We start from the raw sequence: 13,383 nt of genomic DNA on the forward strand, positions 1-13,383 counted from the left end.
TCAAAAATTATTTGTTTTCAGGAAGAAAAATAAACCATCGCTATCTCAGTGTCTCTCCTCTGCTCCGCTGTGACGTCTATCAGTAGGTCTCAGTGAGGGGAGTCACATCCGCCTGCTACATGACGCACATTTCCTGATTAGGACATCACTCCCAGAGTTGGGAGTGTTCCCCAGAGATAAAGCTGAACTACTGACACATGCTGCATGAACACTTATTGTAACACTTTAATTTTTTAAAATTAAAAGAGTAATAAAAGCCTCTTTCCACTTTTATTCGAATACAAATACAAATAATTTTGCTGCCTCAACAAATACAGATACAAATACAAATACTGGGATCTCTGCACATCCCTAGTAGGCACAGTACAGTCTTACTAATTATTATGAACAGGGTAAACCCTGCGCCTGCTAAACATCTGGATGTAAACATTGTCATTGTTAGCGTGCTGTCACTAGCATAGAATAGCTTAAAACACCATTGTGTGTAGGTAAAGTACATTCTCATAAATACTCCTGTGGCATTTCTGTAAAAACAGTTTTTCATTTTAACACAGTAAAACAGAATATGATATGAGTTCAGATCCAGCTGCATAACTCCTTCGCATCCATTCACTAAGCAGACATATATGAATGAATTCACGCTGCTTTTCTTGAACCAATATCACAATTTTCCATCCTGTTGGACAATAAATGTTATAGTTACAGCACACAAACATGAGAAGAAGCTTTCTTTGTTTTCACTGTTTCAATAGCTTCATATTGTTTCACCAGCATTTGATTGGCGTTTCCTCCGCCGGCGCTATCAAATACGTTAATTAACAATTAACAGATAAAATAACATTTTCTCATTTTGTTGACTGAAAACATAATTGCACTTTAGTCGTATGTAAACATTATTTTCAGGAGACGGTGTCGAGCAAAACCTGAGGATTACATTACATCTGATTACATCCACATTTCCATATTTGCACATGGCAACTACAGTATATTCAAGGTTAGGGAGGAATCATAGATCGCAGTTTTTAAAAAAAGCAACATAAACTAACATGAACTAAGCTGCATGAAACTTTTCAACTTTTCTAAAGGTCAAACCGCTGCCTGCTTTGGCGCTGAACATTCATATTGGACATAAATCGTGCAGAAATCTGCAGAATCATCTGATATGAAGGTAATTAGAGCTGAGCTGCTGATCTATCGCCAACACATGGATGATTTTTACTGTCTTTCACTCTCATCATCACTTAGCGAGTGCATTTACCACCTGGCTGATCTCTTAAAAAACTTTACAGATTCCTTAAAGGTGTGAAGCGAGAGGAGAGGAGAGAAAGGAAGAAGGAGGAGGTGGAGGGGAAGTGTTGGGAAGGAAGAGGAAGAGAGAGAAAAACACACTATCAGTTTCCTCCCTTTCTCTCCTCTCACACCATGTGAGAAAATATGACTTCCCTGCACAGTCTCTCTCTCTTTTTCTCTCTTTCTTTCTTCTCTCTCTCTCTCCTTCCATATCTTTCCCCCCCTCTCTCTCTCATTCTTGCCCGCTGACACGCTCACAGCCCCAGCCTCTGACTGAATGAGTCACTGGGTTTACCTCAGTCGGCAGCTGGCCTCTCCTCCTCTTCTTCTCCTCCTCCTCCTCCTCCTCCTCCTCTTTTCCCCTCTCCACTTCTTCTCTTCTTACATGTGTGTGTGTGTGTGACAGTGAGAGTTCAGGAATACAGACATGGAGTTTTTCTGGGCCAGAACAGGTAAGAGACACTGGAAATATTTCATTTCTTGGGGGGTTTTGTTGTTTTTTTTTTTTTTTGGCAATGAAGGAATCACGTGGAAGAGAATCAAGGAGTTGAGAGAAAGTTCGGAGCAGGGAGCCGAGTGGTACTGAAACTAGGAGGACAACTTTTTCCCACAACTCAGGAATGTTACACTTGACATTAGTGAGGGTAACATGACCGTGTTAGCCGTGTGTGTAGCATATGTTTATGTTTGCATCGTTTCTGCTTGTTAGCATGCAGTGTTTTGTTTGTGTTTTGAAGCTGTGGTTTTGGTGTTTTCTGGCATTTTTGAGGCAAATTTGGTGACAAAACTTTGCTTTTGAACGTCAAGAACTTGCAGGAGCATTACACAGTAGCTGGTGTGTGTGAGTTTGAGGTTTGATATGCAGCTTTTCATAGTTTTGACAGGCAGGAGCATCATTGTTTGAAAAGGAAAGCAGCTGAAAATCTTCTTAACTTCTTCTAAAGGAGAAAATACTATCTTAGATCACTTTAAAAAGATAAATTAACCCCTTTTGTTTCCTCTTAAGCTTAAAGTTGGTTATTCTACACTGTCTGACAGGATCTTGCATGTATTTTGTATCAACTTGTTCCTAAATTGAAGGAAAAATATCGATAGGTTGCATCATTCAGGAGTTGCATCAAATGGAAATATGATTATTATCTTGTGCATCATTTTACACACGTTTCTCCAAGTTTCAGTCTGAGGTATTCGGAAACTTTGAAAATCTTCTCCCCACTTGACTTCAGACTTACATAAGAGAGAGACAAGACTAGTGTGTGTCCGTGTGTGTGTGTGTGTGTGCTGGTGTGTTTGTGTCTCATCACCTCTGAAAGGCTCTTTGTACGTCCAGAAGCCCAAACTTTTTTTGTCTTTTTCACCCCAGAAAAAGTCTTTGCACGTGTCTGTTAAGGAGCCGCGAGGTCAGCTGAGGTCATTGCACACACACACACACACACACATGCACACATGCACATTGGTTGGACTGTGTTGCTGAGCGTGCATTTTGGATCTTGGCTTGGTCACAGTGCGGTTTAGTGCTTGGCTACAATGGTTTCCAATAGAGCAATTATTATAATATCCAATACACACACACACACACAGCTGAGGCTTTGCTTTCCGCAATTTTACACTCTAGTATGGAAAAATGATGCAAGGCATGAACACACACAGTCACATGCTAGTAACACACATACATACAGTATTTCACATGCTTATAGATCATGCTCGGTAGCATGATAGCACACATACACACACACACACATACACACACATGCTTCTCTCATTATCTCATTCTCTCTCTCTTTGTCTCTCTCCCTCCGCTGCCCAATTTAATGTGAAAATGAAAGGGAATGAAATCAAGTCTCATCGAATTTTTATGCTGATGAGTTGCTAAATGCGGCGCCTCGATTGTCAGATCGGCACGGCCGCGACACGTGATGGATGGAGTGATGAGTGAGCCTGAGGAGTGAGACGAGCGAGGGGGGGCCTCGGGGGGGGGGGAGAGGTGAAGAAGAGGAAGAGGGAAAGGAGAGAGGAGTGAGAAGCAGTTTGTAATGATGCTGCTTTAAAGCTGGGGTAGGTAGAGTTCTGAGAAAGGCAAAAAAATTCAATAACAAGAAGAAAACAAACAAAAAAACTCTCCTCTCTGTCCTGAGCCCCTCCCGGCAGCCGAGCATCAACGTCGGACAACGGCGCAACAACCTTTAGTAAACTCTAAACAGGTCCGCCTCTCACCTGTTTGAAGCCCGCCACAAAACTAATGAGTATCCCGTCTCCCTGCTTGAATTTGAGTGATATCGCGCTTCGCTTCCGGGAGCCGAGTTCACTTCCATTGAAAGTCTCTCTCTCTCGCTCTCTGGCGTTGTTGATAAGATTATGTGCTGCTCGGTTTCAACCCGCGCTATAAGCAACAGTCCGACGATCGCACGTTGCTTTTTCATTCTGCTTTCTGTTGATGTTCCTTCTCTCCTTTCTGTAATTCATGCACATCCGTCGGTTTGGAGGCTGCTGCTCGCCTGGCCTCCAAAATTTCTGTGTCATGTGCTCTGAGTGAAGCAGGTAGGTAGCTTGTCCAACAAATGAAATGACTTATTACAGGCCCGCACCAGCCACAGATGCTGCACTTTTTCCTTTTTTATTATCAGAGCATTTGATTTATCGATTGCTGTCGGGATGTCCAGAGAATTTCAACAAATATAACAAAAAATGCTTGTAAAATACATCACTTATCCTAGCTTTAATGTTTGGCCAGAGGTCAGTTTCACAGTGGATGTTTTTGGCATATTGTTGTGTTGTATACAGTCTGAGCAATACTGATGGTTGACTTTACTTCAGATGATTGTAGGTGAGGCCACAGGGGCCAGTTGGCATGTTTATGGGTCCGACTGGTGCAGATGCAAAGTTTTATTAATGTGTAAGGGATCAAATGTCCTTTATAACATCTGGATTTTATGAGATAACGTAGCTCGAGAAGAAAACTCACCTCAACTTAGTTAGTTTTGGTGTCTTTGTTGCACCGCGGCGTGTTTAGAAAGTAGTTTTTCACACATTTCCTGTGTTGTTTAGAGTTGTTTTGTAGAGTTTGTCTTACATGCATATAATATACGTGGTTTATTCATGATCAGTTATACTTTGTGGCTATAATTTAAAGGTTTTAATCACATGTACAGTCCGCAGCAGTCATCTTTATTTTGTATCCGACGTCTCTGAACAGTCTAATATTAGCAGAAACATTCCTTCAGCCGCTTCACAGACTTCGTGGGAAAGTGACATTGAGAGGCAAGGATAACTATTTTTACCATCTATGCATTAGTTATGCATTTATATAAATTCACAAGTATATTTCATACTGGAGAGACGTGAGCTGCTTCGGCAAAAAAAAAAACAGTCAAGAAAAGAGTGTGTGTCAGCAGAGAGTGAGATGCTTATCAAATAGATGTCCGACGCATGAGATCTAAAATACTTACTGTATTATTAAAGAAACTAAGGAAGCAATTTTTCTCTATTAATATAAATGATATTTCCATCCTTTAAGAAGCTTTTTGGTGTATTTGTTGTTTATATAATTTGGATCAGAATCAAAGAAACAACAATTCTCATTGAAAGCATATCAGAACAGCATGTAACCTGGAATTCAGTCATATGTTAACTATGAATAGCTTCAAAAATAGCATCAAAATGTTACATTTCTATATTTATAATAGATTGAAAATGTTGCTTAAAGCTCACACACCCAGATGTTTTCACTCTGACTGCACCATCCTTTTCGTCTTATTGCACCTGATAAAGCGGGACAAACTACACTGTTATCAGCTTTTTAAAATATTTAATCTCTCTTTTTTTTTTTTTCAATTACACTGTTATCAGTGTTATTTGAGTCTCAGCAGCTCCACCCAACTTCAGCTTGACTAGAGTGACTGTAAACTCTTGTGTGCGTCGTTAAATAGTATCATAGTGAAACGTGCGCTGGTGTGAAAGCAGGTTTGAGGACACTAGTTTAACCTCAAAGTTTATTCTTTCATTCCGTCATGTTTGCGTTACTTTCAAGCTGTTGAGTCTGGCAGCAACATCAAGGTTGTATTTTGTGAATGAAGCTTCTACAAGTTTTTTTTTGTGTGCAGAGGTCACAGACATTCGTTAGACGTTTTACCCAACTGTGAATATGAGCGCAGAGGAGGGAAAATCTACAATGCTGCTTTTGTTTTAAGTTCGAACAAACTACAGCAACATTTCTCCACTGCAGAGTGAAGCAAAGAAGACGGAGAGTAGAGTAGAGGACGAGTCAGGGAGAAGGATAAAGCCTTAGTTTGAGGTTAGAGAGGAAACAATAGAAAGACAGAGCAGGTGATTTGTTCAGAGGTAACGAGGTGGACGGCCCGGCAGGTGCAATAAATTTCCCGTCGCAGGTAGAAAAGTCAGAGCAGCTGCAGATCCGTCCTCCCCTTTCTCCCTCCGACCAACACACGAGCCTGATATTTATACATTCCTGATCATTTGCCTGTAATGTTTACATACTGGACTGTGTGTGAGCTGAACTGTGTGCTGGTGAATCTAAATTAAATGAGTGTGTAAACGATGTCTTTGACCTGCGTGTGACTTTCCCTCGAGGATTTTGGCTCCATATAAGCTAGTGTGCATACATGTGTGAGAGCGACTGTGTGTGTATGTTTGTTTGTTTTTTTCTTGCTCAAACCAAGCACATCATTCATTTTGTCATTAATAAACCAGTAGATAAATATCAGGACACAGTGCATGTTTGTTAATGTGCATGCATGAATATAAAGGTACAGAAAATTAAAGGAGTAGTTTGACATTTAATGCTAAGAGTTAGAAAATCTGCACGTAGTATGAAGCTAGGAGGTGGTTAGCTTAGCCTAGCATAAAGACTGGAGCCAGGGGGAAACAGCTAGCCTTATTGTGCCCTGTAAAAACAACAAGCTTACGTTATTACATTTCTGTTTGTTTACGGATTAAAGAAATGTGATTTAACATGTTAATTAGCTTAAGAGGTGTTTGTTTTTACACATTGGAGAGAGCCAAGCTAGCTGTCCCTGCTACATCCAGTTTTTAAGCTAAGCTAGGCTAAACAACTCATTGCTATAGCTCTGTACTTAAAGGGAAATTCTGGTTTATTTCAACCCGATAAATGTGGCTATATGTGGCTCTTTGGATCATGCTAATTTGCTCTGGATGTGCAGTTAGCCATAAAGGCTGCTAAAGGTGGCTAGTTTTTGTGTTGGTCTGACTCGAAGACAAGAATTTGAAATGATTCATGTAAAAATTGTGTTTATTTGGGAAGATGTAGGAGACTTGCACAGCTTGCCCTGATATACAGTACATTGTTTTGTGTGAGTCCTCGTTTCTCCTAATTTCTTTGTAATGGAGTTAGCGAGAGCAAAGTTAGCATAACCCGTAGAGCCACAATGGCCACATTTATAAATACATCAGGTTCAAATAAACCAGAATTTCCCTTTAATGCACAGACATGAGATTGATGTCAATCTTCTCATGTAACTGTCACATTATTCCTTTCATATAAACTGTATAAATGTGCTAATTGTTTACTTCCATAAAAGTAAAGAAGGCTGTGACTGAAATGATTAATTGGTTAATAGAAAATTCATCAACTGCAAGATTAATAATTGATTAATCATTTCAGCAAAAGTGCCAAATATTCTCTGTTGTCAGCTTCTCAAATGTGAAAATTTGCATTTTTTTGCCGTTGTAAATGAAATGTCTTGATATATATTATATCTTGAATTGTATTTTAGAAATATCATTATATTTATTGTATCTTTAGAGGACAAATTAGTGACTTTTACTTGTAAATAAATGTGTTTTGCAGTCAGTTTCACTGTAAATCAGTAAATCAACTCATAGCTTGACGGACCATTTGCTGCTCTGCATACTTGATGTGTAGGATCTTTCTTTAGAAAAATCTTCTGCCAAAGCAGACGTGATGCATATTTAATGGTTTCAGGTTGTTAAAAATGAGAGTTGCTCAGTTGCTTCACATTTATGTCATATCAACTAAGTCAAATTTATTCCTAAAGTGGCTTTAATGAAATTGTTCTGTTGCACTTTGAGCGTTTTTTGTTTTTTTTTTGTCTGTGCTGTTTGCATTTATTAGAGCTGTCTGTCCAGTGGACAGGATGGGAACAGGAAATAGATGGAGTGCTGTTTCCTTTCAGATTCTCCTCTGAGACAATGGCTCCTGGAAGTAATCTTACCGAGACAACGAAGCTCCCTAGAGCCTCTGTGTGTGTGTGTGTGTGTGCTGGCCGATGGTGTAATGGGAGGTGGTCTGTGCAGCATCAACCGACTGAGAAGACCAGGCGCACACATACAATGACACAGTGTGGGAATAATCCCGAACGAGAAGAAAACACATTCTTTACGAGCAGTGTGGTGGATGGGAGCGCGGTGGGAGCTGGTATCGGTCACTGGGTGCCAGTGGGGTTTGTAGTTTTCTTGTCAGACAAGGTTAACTTCGTCAAAGCAGCCTGGAACTACAGGAAGCGGTGCCAAAACAAATCTGAGGGCCTGGCAGCCGGTGATAAGATGCCTCTGGGGATTGTAGTCCGTACTGACAGATGAGGCCAACTGTCAAAGTGGGCCAGACAGGAAGTGCAGCCATTCAATGCTCTTGATCTGGAGCTCCAGTAGAAACAATATAATAATTCATTTATTTGGCAACTACAGTAAAGTTGGAGAGTAAATCTTGACTGTGTGACATCAGTGTATGGTATATAGAGGATTTGTTTTGCTGAAACAAAATAAAACAGCATGTAAACAGGACATGAGACAGAAAGTAGACTGCATGCCATAACTAGGAGAAAGTTATACCATAAATAGATTTCCTTAATCAGTCTTCAAAGTACTGAAAGCTGCATTAATCGATTTTCTTTTGCGGCTGTGAACACAACTCTGACATCTTGTCACCATATAAAGTTAATATGTTGAACATGTAGCTGCATATTTAGCATTCGGAGTTGTGTTTCTATGTATGAAATATTCACACTCCAACAACTCCTGAAGGGAATATCCGACTCTAAATTCTCCTCTATGCTCATCAGCGATGGGAAAATAGCGTACAGTGGATTTATATCAGTCGTTTTCTGGAAATGACGCTGATCAGAGTGGCGAGACAGAACAAAAACAGTAATGTCGCAGGCTGTAAAACTTTAAAAAATGAGCTAAGAGATGCTTAAAAGCTCCGTAAAACTGAGGGAAACCGCTGCGAGCAACCTCTTCATATTACACATAGTGATTTGATCCATTGTCAGACATAAAACATAAAGATTAGAGCAGCTCTCAAGGTTCTGAAAGTTGGATTTTTGAAGGAACATCCTGATTTGCTTTCTCTTATCAGCCGTCTCATAAAAGCCAACAAAAATATTAATGATTCTACTTGAATTTTATATTAAACGTGTAATTTTCTAACAGATTACCATCAAAAATAGCTCACACAGCACCTTGTTTTGCTGCATTTTTCCTGTCAGCCTAATGATTAATTAATCCTTTGTGTGTTTGCACATCTGTTATCCAGCTATAAACAATGTGAATAAAAAACAACTGCATCTCTGACGTGACGGAAGGTTTATTAAAACCTAAAAGTCAGACTAAACACACAAAAAAAAGGCCAACAGTGTAAACACTCCCACCATTGTTCTGTAAAAGAACAAACTGTAGTTGTAATAACACCTTGAAGTGTCAGACAAAAAAAAACAAAAAAAAGATGCTAAAAACGTGATGTATTGTGCAAATTAAAGGGAGCCGGATTACAGTTTTTCTGCATAACAGGAGGCAAAAAAAACCAAAACAGCGATGTCTCTTCCTGTTATGTTAAAGCGGTGCGACTAGTCCTCTGTGCCGGCGGTTGCAGTTTGCAGCATGAAATATTGAAAGCATCACAAGTGTTGTTCAGCATAAAATGTTAAAGCGACATCGTGTATTGTCATGTTAGCGAGACAAAGACAAAGACGTAATGTATGACTGTCCGACGCGTAAAGTGTTTCCCCTGTTTCCTGTTTTTTTTTTTTTTTTTAATCTTGTAGCATTTAGAGAGAAACGTTCTCAGCTTGCATCTGCCGAACTTGATATAATTTTCTGTCTTTTTAAAGTTTTATGTGAAGAACTCGCGGCTTGAATCGGTGCAGATGTTTCCGCTTGGATGGGATTTGACAGCTGTTTTGTGTGTGTGTGTGTGTGTGTGTGTGTGTGTGTGTGCGTGTACGGTACACCTTGAACCATCTGTGTCCCAGTGTATACAGCGGCAGGGCATGTGTAATCGCTACAGGGTCAGTGTGTGAGTGTGTGTGTGTGTGTGTGTGTGTGTGAGGTAAAAGTGATAAAGGAAGATTGATGAACTACAGCAGGACGAGTGCGCGATGACCTCCGCTGATGGGGTCAAAAGGTCAGGGAGATATTTTTTTTTGTTTGTTTTGGCGGAGGAAATACTGGGTGTGCGTGTCTGTGTGTGTGCGTGTGTGTGTGTGTGTGGGGATGTGGATGTGAGGGATGGTTGCAGAGACGAGCCGCTGACCTTGAAAGGCCTGTGACATCACTTCCTGTCCGTTTTTGCCGCAGTCTTTTCCTCTGAGGCGAGAGACGGGACACAGATACATAAACTCTCCCTCTGTTTTCTCATGTAGCCACACACACACACACACACACACACCTACACGCACGCACACACACAAACTCCCTGACCTCTGGCACAAGCTGCTGAGTCAGTCAGCTCTGTGATATCTGCAGTTTGTGCGTGTTATCAATCACTTTGATAAATAATCAGAGTGTGTGCAGTGTCTGAATTTACAGTTGCAGTCAGTAAAGTGACACACAGTCCATCATAACGGTTCAGAAATGACTTAGCGGAGTGTTTTAAAGTTACAGCTTGAGCGAGAACTCACTCCGATGAACTCAAAGGTCAGCAGATACGGTAGCTCCGCTGTTTTCTGTTTTCACCATTAACTCCAACATGAATTTTTTATATCAGGAGGTTTTAGGGCGAAAGAGCCGTAAGTAACATTTTCTGCAAAAGTGTAAAAAAACAAACAAACATTTGCAATCATAACTATTGGAAAACCTGGATCTGGATTACCTTTGGGGTGAAAATGCTGCAAAAGTATTTGTAAGTAAACGAAACAAAATGTCACATATGAGACGTTTTAAGCACATTTCAACAACAAGACAATTCAAAGTGCTTTACATAGAGCATAAAAGGCATTAAAACAGAATATAAAAGCAGCACAAGTATAAAAACAATTAAAAAGTGTTAAATTTGGAAATAAAAAGAAGCTAAAAAGGGAATAAGACAAGATAAAACAAGAGAATAAAAGTAACGGTGCTGTGTAAAATATTAACCGTTAATGTGGTTTTCAGCTGTGATTTAAAAGAACCGAGAGTCACAGCAGATCTACAGTTTTCTGGGAGTTTGTTCCAGATATGTGGAGCATAAAAACTGACCATGTTTAGTTTTTTACTTTGGGGACAGGAAGCAGACCTGCTCCCAGACCACCTGACGAGCTTTTAAGGAAATTTGGTTAATAAAGAGCAATAAAAAGTGAGAAAGTTGGACATTTTACAGCTAAATTATAAGCTTAACTATCAGAGATGATGTAAATATAAGAAGACTTGGCGTATTTAAACAATATATATGCAGGTTGGTCATAGTTTCCAGCAAATTTCCCGCCAAATGTAACCCTGAAGAGTAACAAGTGTAATCTAGAGGCTGCTTGTCTTATTAATTAGCCTCATTTGTTCGTGTTAATCATACCTCAGTATGAACGTGTCAGCAGCACCTTTTAAACAGTTTAGATGCCGGTAAAGCTCAAAGTGAGTCAGGAGGAAGGAGGTGGGCAGGCTGTTGCTGACCTGGTTTTGACTTAAATGATGAGAGATTATCACTGAAGGAGAGTTTTAAGGGGGGATCTGGAGGGATTTTTTGTAGTTCGGAGACGAGTACAAATTAAGATAAAGCTCATATTTGGGTCAGGAAGAGCTCAAATAACACAGTCGGATGCTCGTACACAGCCAGCGGTGCGGCTGCAGAAAATGAATGACATCAAAGATTTGGGATCCTACTTTTTTTGGGGGGAGGAAAAAAAAAAAAAAAGCTTGTAATTTGAAAGGTTCGACTGTCAGAAACGATCCTCTTTGATGATCTTACAGCTGATTGCGGCTCAGCGGTATTTTTTTTAATGAATATGACTCATTCTTTGGCAGTATCTGGTATTATTAGATCATTGTGGATTATTAGGTATTCTATGCCATATCAGCAAATGTAACCAATCTGGATTTGTTTACTATAATAGACTGTAGGAATATTTTTGCATACTGTATATGAGAACACACACATCAGCCTGCTTTGCATTTATATAGTTGTATTTCTTAGTCTCAGGAGCAGCAGAGTGAGACCGTGTGTGAAATGTCTTAAGGGAATAATAGTTGTTGAGGATATCTGATGGTTTAATCTGCCACTTCTTCATTCAGTCATAGTCTTAGATCGCATTAGCAGCTTTTTGTTTTTGCTGACGCAGGTAAAGAAATAATATATTAAAAGTGTTTTATTAACAGATTTCCACTTTACAGATTTGTTTTTCCAATATCAGCATTTTATTTGTTGTGCTTCATCATTATTGTGAATGCTACTGGGGATGTAACAACTTTAAACCATACTGCTGTATATAAAGATGGATGTAGCGAGGTGTGACGTCACGGTTTGGAGCCAGGCTCTTCCATATAAGGAGTGCGGGGGTGTTGCCTTTCATGCTCTGGAAAAAAATCTTATTAACAGAGCGATAATTTCCAAAATGGCCACCAGCAGACTTATTAGAAGGCCTGAATTTAGTGATTGAGACCATAATGACTCGTTTTCCTCATTGACTTAGTATTTCTAGAGAGAAGTTGAAGCTTTTTTTAAATGGAGCCATCATCTAGCAACCATCGACAGCATTGCACTTTAAGGTATTTCCACACCACTTGCAACAACTGAACAACTGCCTCCTCAAAATGTAACTTACACACCATATATGAGTCGAATCACACAAAAACACATATTTGCAAACATGAACACAAGTAAAGCAGACAACTGTGTGTGAATGAAGTGACTGAAATGCTTAGTCATTCATGTTTATGTGCACCTGTTTGCGTATGTGCATCAAGTGTGTATCTCGAGTGCGACTGCAGTTCCCTGCCAGCCTGATTCATCTGTATCCACGGCAACCGTGGCATAATAAAAGAGTGTTTTGAAAATAACGGTTATCAATTTCCAAAATACAGATATTTCCTCCATGTGGTTGTGTTTGGAGACGAAGCCACTGTGTGTGTGTGTGTGTGTGTGTGTGTGTGTTTCCACTTACTGTGAGTCATGTCAACTATCTCCTCGTCCCGACTAACCATCACAATCAAAGTGACGCAAATCTCTGCGTCAGTAATTAGCATAAAATTGGATCTTTGTTCTTGTTAGCAAACATGGCTGAACGCATCCAGCTCTTCAATTAGGCCCCGGACACACACACACACACACACACACACACACGGAAAACACACACTTATTTAGCAGAGAAGATCCCATCAGTATGTGTGTTTAGTGCTATGTCTTTTCGGGATGATACGTTTGCATACACACATGAGGAAATATACAATAAATACACACACACACACGCACACACCCATGCACAGACACACATATACATTATCCATACATACACACCCAAAAAATGGCCATTTGGCACGTCTACTGTTCCGTTTGTCCTCGGTTCAGTCGAGCTTATTCGCCATGGTGGCTGAGCCAGGTGGATTAGTCCTCTGATTACACACACACACACACACACACACACACACATAAACACACACACACACACCTCCTCATTAGACCCAATTCCATTACTCCACCCTCACACTTGTCCCCCATTTTGTGTGTGTGATGTGTGTGTGTGTGTGTGTGTGTGTGTGTGTAATGAAGGAGATGTGACAGAAGAAGAACGAGGGGAGACGACGGGAAAGCTCAGAGGAATATCTGACAAGAGAGAGACGGGGAGGGGAAAAATATGGGGGAAAGAATAGGGGAGAAGTGGAAAGGAGGAACTCGGTGTGATTTAGGGAATAAAG

The 13,383-nt window shown here is 40.1% G+C and overlaps 1 protein-coding gene across 4 annotated transcripts in view; it reads left to right on the forward strand.

Moving 5' to 3' along the window:
- Positions 1 to 13,383, forward strand: part of nhsl2 (NHS-like 2) — a 161,039-nt gene that overhangs the window by 83,850 nt on the left and 63,806 nt on the right. The window contains exon 1 of one of the 4 annotated variants that reach the window (XM_042400669.1): positions 1,711 to 1,742. The exons of the other annotated variants lie outside the window; for them this stretch is intronic. Within the exon in view, the coding sequence (XP_042256603.1) occupies positions 1,718 to 1,742 (25 nt within the window). The 5' untranslated portion in view covers positions 1,711 to 1,717. Of the gene's footprint in view, positions 1 to 1,710; positions 1,743 to 13,383 lie in introns of those variants that run through there. 4 annotated transcript variants of the gene reach the window in all.

This window comes from Thunnus maccoyii, chromosome 22 (genome assembly GCF_910596095.1).
Source record: "Thunnus maccoyii chromosome 22, fThuMac1.1, whole genome shotgun sequence".
NCBI classification, from domain to species: domain Eukaryota; kingdom Metazoa; phylum Chordata; class Actinopteri; order Scombriformes; family Scombridae; genus Thunnus; species Thunnus maccoyii.